This window comes from Pleurodeles waltl, chromosome 3_1 (genome assembly GCF_031143425.1).
Source record: "Pleurodeles waltl isolate 20211129_DDA chromosome 3_1, aPleWal1.hap1.20221129, whole genome shotgun sequence".
Taxonomy (NCBI): Eukaryota; Metazoa; Chordata; class Amphibia; order Caudata; family Salamandridae; genus Pleurodeles; species Pleurodeles waltl.
Window position 1 is genome coordinate 1,051,900,031 of NC_090440.1, and position 18,689 is coordinate 1,051,918,719.

At 45.8% G+C, this 18,689-nt stretch overlaps 1 protein-coding gene across 2 annotated transcripts in view; it reads left to right on the plus strand.

The window, feature by feature from the left end:
• Positions 1-18,689, plus strand: part of CCDC93 (coiled-coil domain containing 93) — a 1,008,240-nt gene that overhangs the window by 632,675 nt on the left and 356,876 nt on the right. For both annotated transcript variants that reach the window (XM_069224342.1, XM_069224343.1), the window contains exon 17: positions 5,470-5,541. In XM_069224342.1, coding sequence (XP_069080443.1) covers positions 5,470-5,541 — 72 coding nt within the window. The remainder of the gene's footprint in view (positions 1-5,469; positions 5,542-18,689) is intronic.

The window sequence follows — 18,689 nt, forward strand, 5'->3', positions numbered from 1 at the left end:
GAGCTTCAGGCTCTCTCAGGCCACTAACTGCATACTACCTTCTCCCAGGACAGTCTCATTCATGAAATGCGTGCCTCCTTCCTACCCAAGGATCCAAAGAGGGCCCCTATTTTCTATATTGGTCATTCCAAGGACCACTGACTAGACGATCAGCTTTTCCTTGGATGTGCTGGAGCAAAGAAGGGCAAAGCTGTGCAGTATTTTTATACTCTGAATAAAAATCTCCTATACATTTGGGAAGAAGCGGCTTTCAGAAGGCATGACAGCTCATTCCACTGGAGCCAAGGCTGCAACTACTGCATTAACATGCAGAGTGCCTCTCCTCACGGAGGCGACATGGCCATCACTCCATACGTTCATGAAGCACTACTGTCTGGATGGTCAGGTCCATTGAGAGGGGCACTTTGGCCGCTCGGTCCTGCAGAACTTCTTGGTTTAAATAAGTTCTCAGCCCCTCTTCTGTGACAGTTATTGCTTTGGTATATTTTCTAAGGTAAGGAATCTGCGGTTAAAAGTCTCTTGCATACGAATACGTTTCTTACTTTGAGAAACAATTTTTCTGCTAGAGACTCTATCTAACTGTAGATCCTTTTCCAACCCTCCCTTTCGTCTCCCTCTGCAAATTGCACTTCCTTATATGGCAAGTCCTCTTAGATCCAGCACACTGCTCACAACCATTCTGATGTGTCTCCTTGTCTGTGCACATAGAATGTGCCACGAAGGAAGCTGATGTCAGAGCACCGGGATGGCGCCTATATAGGCCCTACACACGTCACATTTGGCGTGGGTGACAGCAGTGCGTAGCAGTCAGTGTGCAAGTGTACTGCTCAAGATTTTCCAGATCCAGTCTGACGTCTGGGGAATAGTTTAAGGGAAGGGATCTGTGGTTAGATGGAGTCTCTGCTAGAAGATGCATTACTGAAGGTAAGTGACTTGTTCTTTGGGTTTCTTTATTAGGAGTTCTGTTTCACTTTAAAAATCCTATATTCATCTAGTAAATGTTGAACAACCCACTGCCTTTCTCTCATGCTTATCCCTCAAGTTTTTGCATAGTGCCTTCCAAAGTGTTTTTGTACCTCTCTGTCACCTCATACCACTCCACACCATTCCTGGGTGTGACCCACTTCTGTTCACACACTTGGGCAAGTGCTCCACGACCAAACGGTCATTGACTCAGACCTCCCTAGCATAGGTATTTTCCTTCCCATCTATGTGAAATAAATTGACAGGCTACACAGGCGCTAAGTTGACAGAAGCATCTTGTATCAATCTGGTGCATTAAGAACGCAGTTCAAAGGCTTGCATGGAACTATCTATATCCACACCAATAGAATAATTAACTACTACTACTTTTGGAAAGTGGAGTTTGGATTTTCCAAGGCATTTTGATTCATTAACTCAGCCACTGCTGCTGTGAGCTGGGGCCAATTCAGCTTCAGTGTCTGTTCTCTTTAGATTTTTCTCATGAGCTACCGCCACTTTACTTTCTTCCAGCAATATAACTGTCTTTCTTTCTTAGATGGCCAAAGCTACTGCCTTTTCTAGGCATACACTAATCTGTAGCCAGCTGAAATTCCATTTCAGCTTCCATTTCCTTGATGTTTATTATTTTTACTTCCATCTTGCTCGAACTAAGAACAGTGGAATAGATCGTATGTCTGACTTTGTATGCTCCTCTCCTGATTCCACCTGGTTCAGGGGACCAGCTGTGGCTTTCCTTATAGGCCTTCAGGTCCTTACTCTCCTTCTACTCACTCTCAATATCTGGCTTCCCTTCGTCCTTCAGCTCTGATTTTCTTGCTTTTGCTATGCGCAGCAGACTACTGTCATGACAGAAGCTTTGCATTACCGGGATTATAAGGCTTTTAAGACAATAGGTAATTCTCTATTTTCCCAAACTTAAATAAAGTATGGTACCTAAGCGTGATAGAGAACTTTTTCTGACAGATACTTCTACCCATAGAGTCACCACCTTGAGAATATCCTCAGATGCCAGTCTGGAACTCAAAAAAAGGACCCAATTTCAATTTGAATACTTTATTTCAGTAATTGACTATAAAAGCAGCAAATCAATGATACATACAAATACTTCACATCTTTACAGTCATTAAAAAGGATAATTCTTTATTCAAATTGAATTGGTAAATTTTCATAAAATGTTCCACCAAAAAAGCAAATTCACTCAAGCTCCTTCTTGGAATGTTTTGGGGTGGTCAGTGAAATGGGGGCTAAGAAAAAAGGGGGGGGGGGCACAAAAAGCAAAATCGCAGTGCAGTCTCCATAGATTTCTTTAAGAAACACTACTGCAAAAACGGCTGACAGAATGACACCAAATTTGACAGAAAGATACATGTTGGTACACAGATTGTGCTTTTTGTGATTTGGTGTAAATTTGTTCACTAGTTATAGAATTAAGGTACAAAAATATTTGTGTATCTGGATTGTTGGGTCTACGAGAGGCACATATTAGTGCCACTTTCAAAATAGAGTGTTCTGATTGGCCCAGAGAGCTTTTGTCCCGGGGGCTATCTCGCTTCCACAGGACTCAGACCCCCCGCCCCGATTGAAGTTTTTAAATAAGTCCAAGAAAAAGCATAAGGAGTCCAAGCGTGACATAGACCCTTCACCACACCCTCGACCACATAAAAAGGTACGAGGGCATCACTGAGCCTCTTTGGGACGAAGCTGATGCAGGCCGCATGGCACCACCTACCAGCATGCAGGGGCACTGCTTTTAGAATTTCCTGTTGAACTCTGATGCCTGGGGCTTGTCACAAATTTCAGTATTAGCACTAAGTTTAGGTAATTCTCTTTCGCCACTTCCAAGTACTGTGTGAACTGCATCCAGAAAAAAAAAAATCACTGCCCAATAAATGTTGTCAAATCAGGCATCTTTGTCTGCTACCAGCCACCAAGACATTTTCAAGAAATATCACTGGTTATGATTTTTCAAGAAGGAAATGAACTATTTAGGGCAACCTGTAAACGTTTGATTTGTAGTTAAATGATGCATTGATGATCTGCTTTCTTTTAGGTTTACAAGCTCATTAGACAATACCACTCTGAACGTAGTCTTTTTTTTTTATGCCTGGCATTGTGATTTTGGTTTTGCTAAAATTATGTATAGAATATATTTACATATAGGGGCTTTCAGCCATCCTCTTCTTCCATGGGTCTATAGTTGTCATTCACAATTTCCTTCAGCCCACTTCATCATCCAGCATTGCGCAAAGAATCCGCTCACTTCAGCCATTGCATTCAGTCATTATGCTCTTTCACTAGGTGTACATTTATACATAAAGTGCTCAGGAATACTAAATGTGAGTTTTGTGAAACCACAAAATGTTTTGCTTTTAGCCAGTGTTTTTAGGTCTCGCCTGAGAGAGCACAGTCGCTTGAGAGACATTTTATTTACTTATAGGGGGCTTAGAGCCCACCCATTGCTTACCATTGTTCGACTTAATCATCACTCTCATTTCCTTTCTTTTCCTTGGTCCTGTATATGCTGGTTTCACTTCCTTACCCAGTGTGTGTCCTTCCGCTTATTGTTGAGCTGAGCTATTTTTTTTCCTTTTTAGTTGCATCAGTACATATGGTTGCAGGCTGTCTTCATTGTTGCTTCTTTGCCCCGTTGTTGTTGCTTGCCTCATCATTGCTTTATCCGGTCCCTCTCACTCCATACTGCATTGCTGCTTGCCCCATTATTGCTAGCCACCATCCCTCCAGCTTTGTTGTTTTGCCCGGCTCTCCGTGCTACATCCCTCACCCCCGTTTTTGCTTTGCTCCGTCCCCAGACCCTCTCCCATGGTGTTTCTTTGACCCATCCCCCATGCCCTCCCCCACATGTTGCTTTGCCCCGTTCTGCACCCCCTCCCCCCCCCCCCACCCCCTCACGTCCCAATAAGAGAAAGCTCTGGCATGGGCAAAGCTTGCCACATGATGCCACTTTTTTCTAACCTTAAGTAATTATGCACAGCAGCCATGCTGCTGGCGGACATGGCAAGAAGACATTGACAAAGCCCAAAGCTCTCACGTATGGGAGACCTATTGGCTTTGCCAATGCTTGGTTGGGAACATAAGGTATTGTGCCATTCACACTTGGTTGCCACATTGAACGCAGTACATTGCTATGTACAGGAAACATTTGTCCACATTGTTTTCTTCTGCAGAAGTTTGTGATGTATTCCATGGATTCCATGGATGACCCGGAAAAAAAAGACAGCACGTCCTTGAGCAGCTGTTTTTTCACTTCTTAGCTTCAAAAGCATGTTTGTCTTTGGGTTCTCATGGATAAAGTGCATAAACTTTATTTGCAGATTTTGCAACAGTGAATGGTTTGGCATAAAGTAGACTGACATGTCTGGCATTCATGTTTTGTACCTTCTCAAATGGAAAGAAATCCAGAGGATGGTTTTGCAGTGTAACTTTCATGGTCAGCAACTTCCTCTCTATCTATAAATCCGATCAGTGTCAGAAGCCATGATGAAGTGGGTGTAGTTCTATTTTGAAAACGTCATGTACTTTTTACCTTGAAATCAAGTCCACTATAAAAGTCAAAGAAACCGGACCAACAATTCAAGGACTAAGAACTGTGAATTAGCTGAAATGTGGTGGAAACTGCAGTGGTCCACAGTTGGAGGAACAGCAAGAATTATTAGGGTGTAAGAGTATAAACATTTAACAATGAAATTCTTAGTTTAGTCAGTAGACCATCCCCCGCTCCTCTTGTTGCATTGCCCCGCCTCCCCTCTGGCAATGTTGTTTTGCCTCGGCTCCCCACAACCCCTCCTGCGTTGTTGCTTTGCCCTGTCCCCCATCACCTACTGTACCCCACCTCCTCCTGCCCACTCCCACGCATTTCTGTATATCCCATCCCCCCTTGCTTCTCCAATAAAATAAAGCACTGACATCGTCAGCGCTGGCCACTTCACAGCACTGTTTTGTTTAATTTTCAGCCGTGCAGCATAGCAGCCGTGCTGCTGTACAACATGGAAAAAATACACCAAGAAAGTCAATAGCTCCTGCGTAGGGGAGGTCTATTGCCAATTCTTGTTTACATTGTTGTGGGTCTGCCAGCTCATCCAACGAAAACATTACAAAACGTTTAACAAATTAAAACGAGCATTGCGAAAGCAAAAAAGCTAGCAGCCAACTCCTGATTTATTGGCTTTGCCAGTGTTTGTTTTGTCTATCATGTAGCACCCACAACTTGTTTCTTTCAGTAGAACAACATAGCTTTAAAAGACTTCCTTTTCTGAAGTCATTGAAAATGTGAAAGTCTCCTGTAACTTTCCAATCTGTGGTGTCACTTCCCTGTGTGTTGCTGAAAGTTTAATATGACTGGTGAAATTATTTAGTTTTTGTTGAAATGTTTTTAAACTGATGTTTCCAATTCTCCATCTTTTTCACTTATGGTGTCAGTGGAATTCTTACAGGCTTTTCTCCCTTTATCCTTGTCCCCCTTTTCAGGAACGACTAGAAATCATTGACCAACAGTACAAGGTTGAAAAAGAGAAATTACAGAAGATTCGACTCCTGTTGGTGAGTAAATGCATTTTGCCTGGAAACCAGCTCAAATTTTTCCTTAATTGGGGCGAGTGTTTGAATTGCTGTAAATTCTAAGAATAATTCTTCTTGAAATTGAATTCCTCCTGAATCTGTACGTTAAACTTGAGAACCACCACCTTCAGAACAGCCCTGTTCCTTGAAACATCTGGTAATACAGCATCAGATTGCCTTGGTCTCACACTCTAATGCCATAATAATCTTATCTCAATTTAGGACGGATATGATGCAGGACATTTAGAGGAATTGTAAGGCCCAAGGACCCACCAAAACAAAGTCAGCACACAAGCCACCATTTATGACTTCTGTTACACCATTACTTTGACGAGCTTCATACCTGTCAGACCTTTTCACATGGAAAAGAACCGGGAGGTAGTACGGCGATGATTAATCTGTTGTGAGAGTAGTAGAAAGAGTATTGCTAACGCTAAGTAACTTGTTCTTGTGATTTATACTTTTAACCTCAGACTCCTCACCCTTAGAATAGATCCCAAAGCAGTACCTCCATCGGTGGTATGTCTGTGGAATGACTCCAAAAAGTCCTGCACAGCCAACTGGTGGAAAAACCCTTGCCGTCAGACCCAGCTGTCAAGCCAGTAGTGCCCTGAGAGTTTGTGCACTGATGCATGACAATGACTTCCAGGACAGGACAGGCTTTCTGTACCCCAGCACAGTGGTAGTATCCTTGGCCCTGGTGGAATGGGACCTGGAGTCGGCTTCTTGGCCAGCACATAGTACATCTTAATGCAGAGGTCTATCCACCTGGACTAAGACCTTTATCTGCACTACCTTGCAATTCCTTGCACCGGAGAACCCCACAAGGAGCTGATCATCCACCTGATGGTCTTTGTTCTGATCGATGTTAAAGCTAAGCGCTCTTTCGGGGTCCAAACGATGGAGTCTCTCCTGTTATGAGTGGTGAGGTGGAGCAAAGAACATCAGAAGGGCTGATGGACTGTCTGACATGGAAGGGAGTCACAACCTTTAGTAGAAAGCTGCTCTACTCCTCATCAACTGTTTGTCCAGTAAGAAAATGGTGTAGGGTGGCTGGTTAAAGATAAAGATTTAAGCTCACTCACACAACAACTTGACCTTACTGCAATGAGAAAAAACATCTTCAGGCTCAGGAGACCTAGAGTAAGTGATGCAATGGCTCAAAAAGAGTGCAGAGAAAAGTAAGGACCAAACTGTGGCATCACATATGGTTTAGGATGAAACATGGATTAAACCTTTGAGAAACCGCTTCACAACAGGTGATTTGAATGTGGATGGTTAGCCGGTAAACACACAAAGGCCGAAAAAGCAAACAGATATCCTTTGCCTGTGCCTACAGCAACTCCTTGCTGGGCCAAAGACAAAACAAACCATAGCTCATCCATCACTTTAGCAGGCAACAGGACCATATTACAGGTGCCACACCAGGCCACAAACTTCTCCAGTGCATACAGCTTTATAGAAGGATACCTGGCCATCAGCATGACATTCACTACTTTGCAGGGGTATCAAACGTAGTGGGATGCTGATGCTTAATCTCCACTTAGATTGAGCAGCACTGGGTGAAAGACTCCTGCTTTGCTGGTGCGACAGTAGATTCTCCCTAAACAACAGCCTGATCGCAGGGCAGAAGTTCAAGGCCAGATGTTCTGGGCATGAACCATATTTTCCTTGCCCAAACTGAAGGCACCAAGACTTGATTCTGGTCGTTCCTGAACTTCCTCAGAAAGTGGGGAAGTGGTAGGAAGGCATACACGAATACCATACTGCACACCAGGTGGAATGCATCTCCAAAAGAGCCGGAACTTCCTGCATCAAAATGGACAAATGGTCCTCCAAAAGCCACTCTGATCCAGGTGGAAGATACAGTGCATCAGAAAAGAAAAGGAGGGTGTAGCTCTGTTGGGCTGTTGTTATTCTTTGCCTCCCGTGGGGAAAATGACTGGTTCTGGCTTCTACTGGGTGGTCGTGTGTTACCAAGAGCAAACTAAAGCGACTTAGAAGTTGTTGCCGAGGGGCTGGATGACAGGGAGGTTCATTGTCCCGGCAATCTTGGACGTTGTTTGTCTGATCCCCCTACTCTGACCTTGAAAAACTAGAGTGCGTGCTGTTGGGGTATATGCCCTGGCTCTACCAGTAGGAGAAACCCCTTGTGATGCCTCACAAGGGGCAAAATTGTTAGGGATATTGCCTTGTGAATCTGAAGGGACTGAGGCAGTGTGCAGTGGCTGTTCTTTATTTGAAGTTGAATAGGGTAGTCTGCCTTCTCACCAAAAAGGAGAAATTTAGCAAAAAGCATATCTGTGAGTGATGTTTGAAGGTAACCTGAAAAACTCCTGGATCTCATCTATGTTTGATACAAAAGTACCATACTAGTCCAGAATGCTTTGCCTAAACAGTCAGCCATATCCAGGCCTGACATTATGACTTACTTGGCAGCATTCTAGCCATCTTGAATGATCTGTCCCAAGTTTGTGCAGAATTCTTCTGGAACATCTGCCAAGTTCTTTGTTATCATGGTTAGGGCATCTTGCGACAGTCAAGGTGACCTTTCTTCCCAGGGTCCTTTACATAATGCAAACACTGCCCCTGCAACCCCGCACACATATTGGACAAATTACAAACGTCTCTTAGAAGACTTCGTCTGAGCCGGGAAGAGGGCTTGAATGCCAAAGAAACAGGCTTACTTAAGTCAGGCTGAGGGGCTCCTGGGCATTCCCCCTCTAGTGCGCTACTACCAGGCAGCCCAGCTCCTATACCTGGTAGAATGGAATAGAACTAGCACTGAGAAACATTGGTGTTTTATAGTTTAGGCAGTAGCTGGGATAGACATATGGAAGGTACCGAGGCCCCCAAGTCCTGCTGCCCATCTGGACTATATGTTTTTCCAAATACACGGGCAACGGTGGGGATGTGGGATAGAGTGCAGGAACATCAACACTTCTCCTCCTGTATCTCACCTTTAATGCAATTTATTAGTAACTTGGATTTCCCCCTGGCGGCCCAAGTGTTTTTTTTCCCCGTGCTGGCTGGAAGCCAAGTGTAAAAGGTTGGGTGACGTCTTTGATTTGAATGAGATCATGAACTTCACCCTACTGCACATGGCAATACTTCACCATTTGCCATTGGGCCATGCAACCTCATATTCACCCCCATGCCAGTTTACCCTTGTGTCGTTTAAGAAATTACTCCTCACATGCCACTCTGACAAATGCCTTCTATCTGATATTTATGATTTCCTCCTCGCACCGGTTACCCCCCACTAAAGTTCAGGCGCAATTGAGATGGAAGCTGAAGTGTTGACTCAAATTCACTCACAAGGAATGATGTGACATCCTACACGGAGCACATAGCACTCGGCCTGTAGCACTTTGGGCAAATAAATGTTCCTTAAAATAGCACAGTATTGGTATTATTCACCTCCTAGGGTGGCCCAGTGGAAATCAGATGGAAATGCTAATTTCTGGAGGCAGTGTGGTCAAGCTGGCACGTTGAATCATTTACTCTCACACTGCCCTAAGATACAACAGATTTGGTCAGTTGTCCGAGCAGACATTGACGAGATAAACATTACTGATCTGCCTAGATTTCATAGTTATCTTCTACTGGGCCTTCCAAACGCACTGACTCACCGATTGAAATCCGCACGCGGATGGGCCATCACCCTAAACCTAGGCGCAGCTAAACAGGTCCTACTTTCCCGATTGGGTACTGAAGCTGTCCCAAAACTAGATTGACTTAACAAACTATGGGAACTCCTGGGAATGGGGAAATTTACAGCAGTAGCAACCCAAACATTGCCGCGTTTTGACAAAACGTGGGATCCTTTTATAAAGATTCTTTCATGTGAATTTAAGGAATTGACCTGCCCAATCTACCTCCACATAAGCTGCCTGACACAAACAAGCACTTCTTCTGCTTAATATCAAGGGACTTCAGATGCTCTCTTCCTCCAATAAGTGTTCTTGGTGCTTTGCTGCATTTTCATTAGGCTTACCAAGCAATAGTTCTCTCTTTTCCCTCTTCCTCTTAACTCCTCTCTTCTCCCCTTTTGTTCTTTCCTACTTTATATTACGGCTGCTTACGTTCCCCACTGGCCAGTGGATGTAGGTGAGATATTGTTGCATTGCCCTTTGATTTAAAAAATCAATAAAACAGAGTTAAACCTAAATTGACTTACTGTTAAATTACCTTATCCAAGAAGCAATGTCTGAACAGGATGTATTATCTTATTTTTTATTAACCAGAAACAGTTTTCTAGGGAGTTCTTCCTCTAACAATATTTTTAAATGACCTTGCAATTCTCCTTGCACACCACTGTATCTCTTAAGTAAAACAATGAGATTGTATTTAAAGCATAAACATGAGCCTGCAACCATATGTTTCTCTTGAAACATCATTGTTCTCTTCCCTGCAACAAAGGACTTTTACTGTTGCCACACATTGCAGGAAATCTTCATGCAAAAGTTAGTACCTTCTGGTGGATACTTCTAACCACAGATTCCTCATATTACAATATACCTAAGGCATCAGACTGGATCTGGAGAATTTTGTAGTAGTGCTCCCCAGCTCTGATAGGTGGTGCCTTGTGGCTTCTTACTGCCCCAGAAGTGACGGAGCGGAGCCATTAGCACCTGTGTACTGACATCAGTTCCTTTCTTTCTGTGCCTTCAGGCAAAAATGTGGAGCTCCGCGCTCACCTTGCCGGTCTTCCAACCACTCCTGAGCAACCTATGAATAGTATTTTAGGGATCGTTGACCCCACCAAAAATGACAGGATTCAAACTTTACTGCTACTCCATGAAACAGATATCAGTCATGGACCCACACAAGATGTGCTTTTGGTGCCTGGACTCTGGTCACAACTCAAAGTTGTGTCAAAGATGCATCAGAAGGAGGTTTGAAACTGAGTGGGAAAGTTGTATGTTGCTGAACAAATGAAGTCACAGTCTTCATGCAGGTCCTGCTCTCACTCCCTATCATGAGGTTGTTCCGTAGACCACTTGAAATCATCGGGTAAGTGTAGTCCAAGCTCACGCATGTGAAAGCAAAGCAGAACTTGAACACATCCTGCCACTCTGACTTTAATGAGAAATGCAAGGGCATCAAGATTTAAACACCACTCCCTTGGTGTCTTCAGACACAGAATAGATTCCTCATTTGCTCTCTGTGCATCCCGAGTTGCCCAGGCCATCGTCTACCCTGCAGCATATCAAGGGTTTCAAAATGGACATGCTGCAAATCTTAAGAATGCTTCTGCTCTCTGTGATGTGCCTTCGGGCCTCTTGGAACCACAGAAGCCTCCATTTGGTTCCGTCGGCGGGTTTGTTGCCGGCGCCATCTGTCCCTGTGGCACAAGTTACTCGACCTACTACATATTGAGGCCTTTAAAGTGTCCATGCTGCAAATCTTTAGTATGCTTCTTTCTTCTCCGAGGTATGTTCGGGCCTCATAGAACCACAGAGACCTCCATTCAGGTTCTGTTATTGGGTTTTTCCTTGGCACTGTCTGTCACTGTGGGACAATTTACTCGACCTGTAGTGACTCTGGTACAAACTTCCTCTCCACTTCTGAGATCAAAGCCAGTCCTGCCACCCCAACTCCAGTACCAACTCCCATCGGCACTACTTTTTGATACAGTACCGATACCCATGTTGAACTCTGAACCGACGTTGGTCAGATCGCTAAACAAATTTAAAAAGCTCAACTAGCTGTCATGCAGTTTAACTCTAACCCAGAGCCTTTTTGTGTCACAACTAGCAGCAGAGGCGCTATTTCTTCTTGGTTCTGATTCCAGTTCTGTGACATATTATCATTACATTATACCTTTGTTTTACAAAATGCCAGTCGGCTTGATACCTCCCTGGAAGACAGCGCTTTACTTGTCAGATGGGCCACCAATGAAAGAAACTGCCTTATTTGCTGAGGCAGTTAGGAGGGCAGTTTAAGTACTAGAATTACAGCTGCCCACTTTGAGTCTAAGACAAATGTTTTGAGAGAACTTTTACAGCCTGCACCAGCAATATCAGATTACATGCTTCCTTTTAATGACACTATCACAGATAATTTGATGTCTCCCTGGAGGCTACCATGTTCTTGCCATCCTGTTAGTTGGCTTGTGATCAGGTGACATACGCCAGCACCTGGTGACCCATATTTTCTCACCAAACTCTCCACTCCAGAGAATCTAATTGTATAGGTTTCAACAAGTAAGGTGAATCCTAGTTTGTTTCTAACCAATCGCCTAGATATAGAGCCCAAAAGGATTGATACCTTAGCAAGCAAATGTTTTCTTCTGCCAGCCTGGCACCTAAATCCATATTTACAGTCTGTATGTTGGGCCAAGATACACGTGCCCTTTAGGGCATGGCCAATTAGATTTTTTGGCGGTCCCAAAGGATCTTAGGACCACAGGCTACATTGGCAGGGCAGAAAGTGTCCAGTGTTGTGCTTCCGACACATTTGGATGAGTCCAACCTGAATTTCCAGCAAATCAGATGCATCGTTAATGAATCTGCCCTCCGGTGGGTCTCTCCTTTTTAGAAAGAAGGCAGACTGTGGTCTGGAGCACTTTAAAAATAGATGCACTACAGTGCATTCCTTGACCACCTGCAAATTAATTTCCCCACCAGTTCTAAAAATGTTGTTGCTATTGCAAGGGACAGTGACAGCCTTCCCACCAGTGTTTCAGCGAACAGTAAGTCTTTTCGGTGCTATGGATGTGGAACTGGAAGACAGCGCACACTCCAGCAGGGGCACCAGTGCTTCAATTCCTCTTTCCCCCAGCTACAACAGCCAACTACCTGCTTCTTTTTGTCCTCAGCAGCTCATGTCCAACTGGCAGGGGTCAGGATTAAGTAATTCCTCCCAAGTTGGCGATCCATCATGTCTAACAAGATGGGTCTTGAATTGTGTTCAAAAGTATGACACCATGGGCCAGATGTAGCAAAGGTTTTTACCCATTCTGTGTCTATGGGAAAAAGTGTTTGTACATATGGCCCCATATCTTTTCGCTCCTCCCCACCTAGTATTACTTCAGCAGTAAAATGTTTTTTGAAAGAGTATTTGTCCATTCAGCTGCAAGAGGTAGGCCTGTTGCTGTCCAAGGGTGCAATTGAGCCATTGAGCAGCTACCAGTTTCAGAGAAAGGTGGGAGTTGTTACTTCCGCTATTTCCTCGTTCTGTAAAAGGGCACAGGCCTGTCTTGGAAATCTGATCCTGAATTCCTTCCTGTGGAAGCACACATTCAGAATGCTCATATTGGCTGAGATCCTTTCTGCAATGGATCTGGGAGAGTGGATGGTTTATTTGTACTTACAGGATGCGTTCTTTTTTATATACCTGTCCTGCAGTTACCTGCAATTCAGAATTGGCCAGGACATTTTCAGTTTGCCATGCTACCCTTCAGCCTCCCTTCGAGGGTTCACAAAAGTGGTGGACATGGTTATTGCTCAATTCATCTTCAGAGGTAAGAAGTTCCGATATTCTCATACTTTGATGATCGGTTGCTGAAGAGGCTTAATGGTGTCAGTAGTGGACCACCTATGTATGACGGCGGAACTCCTGCCTTTGTTGGGGTTTACCATAAATGAGTAAGAGCCCCAACTGATTCCATCAAAGAGGCTTCAATTCAGTGGAACAGTCCTGGACACAGTAAGTTCAAGGCTTTTCCTTCGGCGCAATGAGCCCAGAACATTCTGGCTATGATCCCTATACTACAGGCATGATTCTGGATCTCGCTGAGGTGGTTCTGAGGCTTCTTGGTGTCTTCACTTCACACATCACTTCTCACATCCTCCTTTTCAACGATGGCTCATGACATATGCAAGCCCTGCAGCAGAATCGAAAGTCTTACTGGGCCCAGCATCAAGGTGGCCCTTCCAGCACTATTCGGGTCTTGGAGGACATGGCCCAAGATGAACAATGATGGCTGACAGACCACAATCTGTCCTACAAGAGGCCACTCTCCCTCCCCTCCCAGAGCTGACAGTGGGGATGGATGCATCGCTGCAGGGTTTGGGGAAATGTCACCTTGGGGATATGAAGATCAGAGGTCTTTGTTGTCAGTGGAGGGTCAGCTCCACATGATCCTCCTGGAGCTTAATGCTATCTGTTTATTCCTGAAAGCTTTCCTGCCTTTCATCAGATGGAGGCTGGTGCAGGTTCTCAAGAACAACACCACTGCCATGCGGTATTGCAGCTAGAAGGGTGAACTGAGGTCCTGTTCTTAGAGACTTTGCATCTGTGGAGGTCACTGGACTACCAGAACATCTTCCTGGTCCCCAACCCCCTTGCAGGCCCTCTGAATGCCAGAGCAGATGAACAGAACAGATGTTTGGCAGCTCTCCAATGGTGTTTACTTCTCGAGGGGGCGCAGGGTATACTCAACCATTGTGGGGTACCCTGGCTATATATTTTTGCCAACGTCAAGAACACAGTGGCAACAGTTTTGCATTAGTTAGGAGACTCATTCCAACTGGAATGTAACAAGGGACTCTGGTATGCCTTCCTGCCACTACCTCTCCTGCCGAAAGTTCTGAAAAGATTAAGAACACCAAAGCCCGAGTCATCCTAAAAGCTCAAAATGGGCCAAGAGTGCGGTATCCAGAACTCCTGAACATGTCCATCTTTCCTCTGTTCAAGCTACTAATTAAGGAGGCCTTATGTCTCTGCAACAGAAAAGGATCCTCCACCTAAATGTCCGCATTTACACCTACAAGAGTGGAGATTGAGTGACAACAGTTGACTGCATTTGATTTGCTGCCTGAAGTGTTGGAAGTCATCCTGGCTGCCAAATAGCCCTCCCCAAAATCCATTGGCATTCTGCACGGGACAGGTTCATAATCTGGTGTGGAGCCTGGGACACATTGAGACTTTGCAGTGGGAACTGTAAAAGGTTGTTTGGGCTTTATGTTTGCTGACCCAACCACCCTTGCTTAAATCATTGGCTGTGATGAGATTTATTTAAGGTTTGACACATCTTCTTTCCTGAACGGTTTATGATGCTCCAACAGGACCTACAACGTATTCTTTCTAAACAAATTTGTGCTGAGGACGTCGGCACCTTCTTACCAGAAGTTATAACTCCTTTCTATTTTGGGCTGTTGATCACTCTGCCAGTGTGCTTTTTTCACACTAACCCCTTGAAGGAGGAGGAGAAGGGGATACATTGGTTGGACCCCAGAAGGGCTTTAAGGTTTACAATGATGATGCCAATGACCATTGAATGGATGATCCCATTTTGGAATGCTTTTCTGGGAAAATGGAAGGGTGAACAGATGAAAATGCATAAACTTCTGCTATGCATTGGCCAAGAAGCAACCCCTATATGGCCTGTGTGCCCAGGGCCCAGGCTGCTACTATTGCGGAAGCTCCCACTTCTCTCCACAAAGATACTGCCACTCTAACACCAATTTTAAAGTAGTGGTAGTGGAAGGTGTAGCTCCAGCCAGATTTTTCACCTGCCTCCATCGGTAGTCCTCCTAACCGTGACATGGGGTTGGAGGATGTCCTTTTTCAGAAATGGGATCCTGCAGGACCCTGGGACTTCCATGAAGTGCCTTTTCACCAGCAGGCCTCTTGGGATACCAGGTGAAATAAAGACATCAGCATAGCAGTGCTTGCAACATCACTAACAAGCCAGCCTTTAGTCATGTCCTGGCTGGCCCTAAAATAAACCATAATTAGTTCCGGTAGACAGGAAGGATGTTGGTCTGGGCTACGACCATACCTTCATGTAGGCCTAAATGAGGCCTAATAAATTATCAGATATGAAAGAAGCTGCAGTGGCTCCTCCGCTGTGCCGGAGAATCATCGCCCCCCGCCAGCAACAGCAGCGGCAAACCGAAAAATAAAAATTATAATAAACTATGTTTATTATTGTTTTCATTTTTCAGGGGACAGGGCCACGGGCGATGACTGGGACGGAGAGGGAGTGCACATGTATGTTTGGCCATCCGTCTCGGCCCGGCCAAACACACATGCTCACTGGGCTCTCTCCATCCTGGCACTCTGTTGCCGGATCGGAGACAGCAGGCAGAGGCTCCCACTGTGCCTCGGAGTGCCAAGCCACGGCACTCTGGACAATCCTAATGCTGCTTTCATGCTGCAAGCAGCATGAAAGCAGAGTTAAGATTGGCAGCAGGGCAGGCTGGGAGCCTGTGCCTGCTGTGATGAGGAGCGACGGAGGCAGCGGCGTGTCAGATGAGTTTTAAGAAAAATGTATTTATTGCTTGTCGTTCCCCCAACCACTCCCATCCCTCCACCCTCAGCCAGACACCCCCCACCCCTTTTGACCATTGCGAGCCGTGACTAGAAAGAAGCCTTGCCCCTCTTATATCGTCTTGTCAGCCAAAACAGTTTGGATTTGAAACGTTCAATGAGAATGTCTTTTTAAATAATATTACCATGTAATCATTTAGTACTGTGTTTCCATTAATCACTTGCAATTAGATTTACAATCTATTATCACTTTATCACACTCCTCTAAATGCCCGTTCATTTTATATTGTTAATTGATTTAGTTTTGTGGGTATGGTTATAAAGGGAGTCGTTAACCTGAGGTTTTCTTGATGCTAAAACCACACTTCAAGCATGACAAGCCCAAAATGGAAGCATAAGTCTAACTCCCACCTACAGAGGGAAGAGCTAAGGCTTTTCTAAATGTTGGCAGATGGGGCTCTGTCCTACTAGAAAGGGTGGATGGAGTTCCACAGAAATGGTAGATGTTTGGAATAGATTTCATTCTAATGCAAGCAACAGTTGTTCAAGCTGGTACTTCTCTGTAGTGAAGGTATACCTTTATCAACGTTTCCCCACTTTTTTGCCTTCTGTCAGTATGCTGGGACTTTTTTCTCTCGGATCCTGCTAACCAGGACCCCAGTGATTGTGCTCTCTACCTCTAAATTTGGTTGCTTAGGACTTTGCACAACCTACAATTGGCATACTGACGCCCCCATACAAGTCCCTAGTATATGGGACTTAGGTACCCAGGGCTTTGGGGCACCAGGGGTTCCCCATGGGCTGCAGCATGTACTTTGCCAACCATTGAAGCTCATGCTAACTGTCTGCAGTCCTGCTATTGCAGCAGAGTGAAAAGGTGGATGCACCCTTTCACCACAGGTCACTGCACCAGGTTTCTATGGGTCACTCCTGTGGGAGGCTCTCCCAGCCCAGAGGGCAGGGTGCAGGTCCCTGTGTTTGAGGGCACCACTGCATGAGCAGGGGGTGCTCCTACGAACTCCAGCTCCATTACACTAGACTTTGTAAGTGCAGGGAAGCCATTTTACCCGTCTACCTGACACAGGTGTGTCCAGCTACATAATGGTAACTCCAAACCTGGCCATGTTTGGTATCAAACATGTCGGAATCATACCCCAGTACTGTTGCAAGTATTGGTTGTGTGATTCCATGCACTTTGGGGGCTCCTTAGAGGACCCCTAATATTGCACCTATCTGTTTTCTGGGCAGCCCGCACTGCTGCCACCCCTCAGACAAGTGTCTACCCTCCTGCTGCTTGACCAGCTCAGGTATAGGAAGGCAAAACAAAGGATTTCCTGTGGGAGAAGGAGGTAACACTCCTCCTTCTCTTGGGAGGGGTGACCTCCCCAGGCCTTAGATTTGCTTTGAAGGGCACCTTTGGGGCTCTCCTTGCATTAACCGGTTTGCAGTAGTCCTGGGGCCCTCGGTTCCTCCTCTGGCACGAAACTGGACAGGGGAGTGACCACTCCCCTGTCCATCACCACCCCAGGTGTGGTGCCCAGAGCTCCTTCAGGTGGCCACTTGATTCTGCCATCTTGAATCCAAGATGGGCAGAGTCCCCTGGGAGCATCTGAGTAGCTAGGTCAGGCAGGTGATGTCACAGCCCCCTCCTGATAGGTGGTCACCTTGCAGGTGGTTAATCCCCCTCTTTTAGGGCTATTTAGGGTCTCCCTCTTTGGTGGGTCCTCAGATTCGCCATGCAGGATTCCACCAGGACTCCTCTGCATCATTTAGGTCATCTTCTGGCCACTGGAACCGCAACTGGACTCTCCGGGAACCAACAATCTACACTTCTTTGCCGACTCCGCTTTGCAACATTGTTTCTCCAGCTCCTTCCAGCAACTGCAACATGTCCACCAAGAAGTAAGAAGGAATCTCCCTTGGAGTGAGGAGTCACTCCCTTGCATCTGCAGGCACCAACTGCAACAACGACTGGCCGCGTGGATCTGCTCTCCTCCGGAATGCGTGGAAGCTGCATCGCAGTTGGTGGTCTGGAGTGGTCCCTTGGTCCTGTCTGCCAGCTGTCCAACTGAGGAGATGGTAAGCCTTTGTCTCTCCTTGCAGGACAGTACCCCTGTGCACCTCGATTCTTGCAGCTACCGAGGCTTGTTTGCTCCTGCTCCAAGGGATCTTCAGGCTTCCTGTAGCCCCGGTCCCCAGCACTTCTTCCTACCAAGCACCATCTCCTCTTTGCTTCTCCAGTGATGTAGGGGCTCCTCTTCAGGTGTGCTGTCTAGACCTCACTGCGACTTTCTGTGCCTGCTGCCAGTGGGTTGCCTGTGAGGGCTGCGACTGCTTCTGGTGACTCTCCCGACTGCTGAGTGTCACCCTGGTGTCCCCTCCTTGGGTTGAGTCCTCTGGGCCTGCTTGGTCCTCTTCAGCCTTGCAACTCATCCTATTCTCCTTTTTCATTTGCCAAAGCTTGTTGGTGGTTCTACGCACCACTTGCCCACTGCAAACCGACAGCCGACGTGGCACACTCTCTGCATCGCTTCAGGAACTCCTTTTCATCTTCAGCACTGCACAGCTGGTCTTCTCCTTACCCCGTCGACCTTGTCTTGCATCCACAGAAGGGTGGGTTTTGGCTTCTGCTTTCACCGGACAGTCCATCACAAACTGTACTTAGTCCCCTTCCTTTGCAGGTCCTCTTCTGCCAAAATCCACCTTTGGATTCTTCCAGCCTGGTCTGGGTCTTGCACAATACTTTTTCCCAAGTCCTCCTGTTGGTTTTGGGGAAAAACAGATACTTAACTCTATTCTCCTGGTCGCTGGGGGGGTCACTCTGGTTCTCACCTCTTGAGGTTCCTAGTCCCTCCAGCTCCCCTCTAACAATTCCACATCATTGGGTGGTGGACTGTAGCTCGCATTCC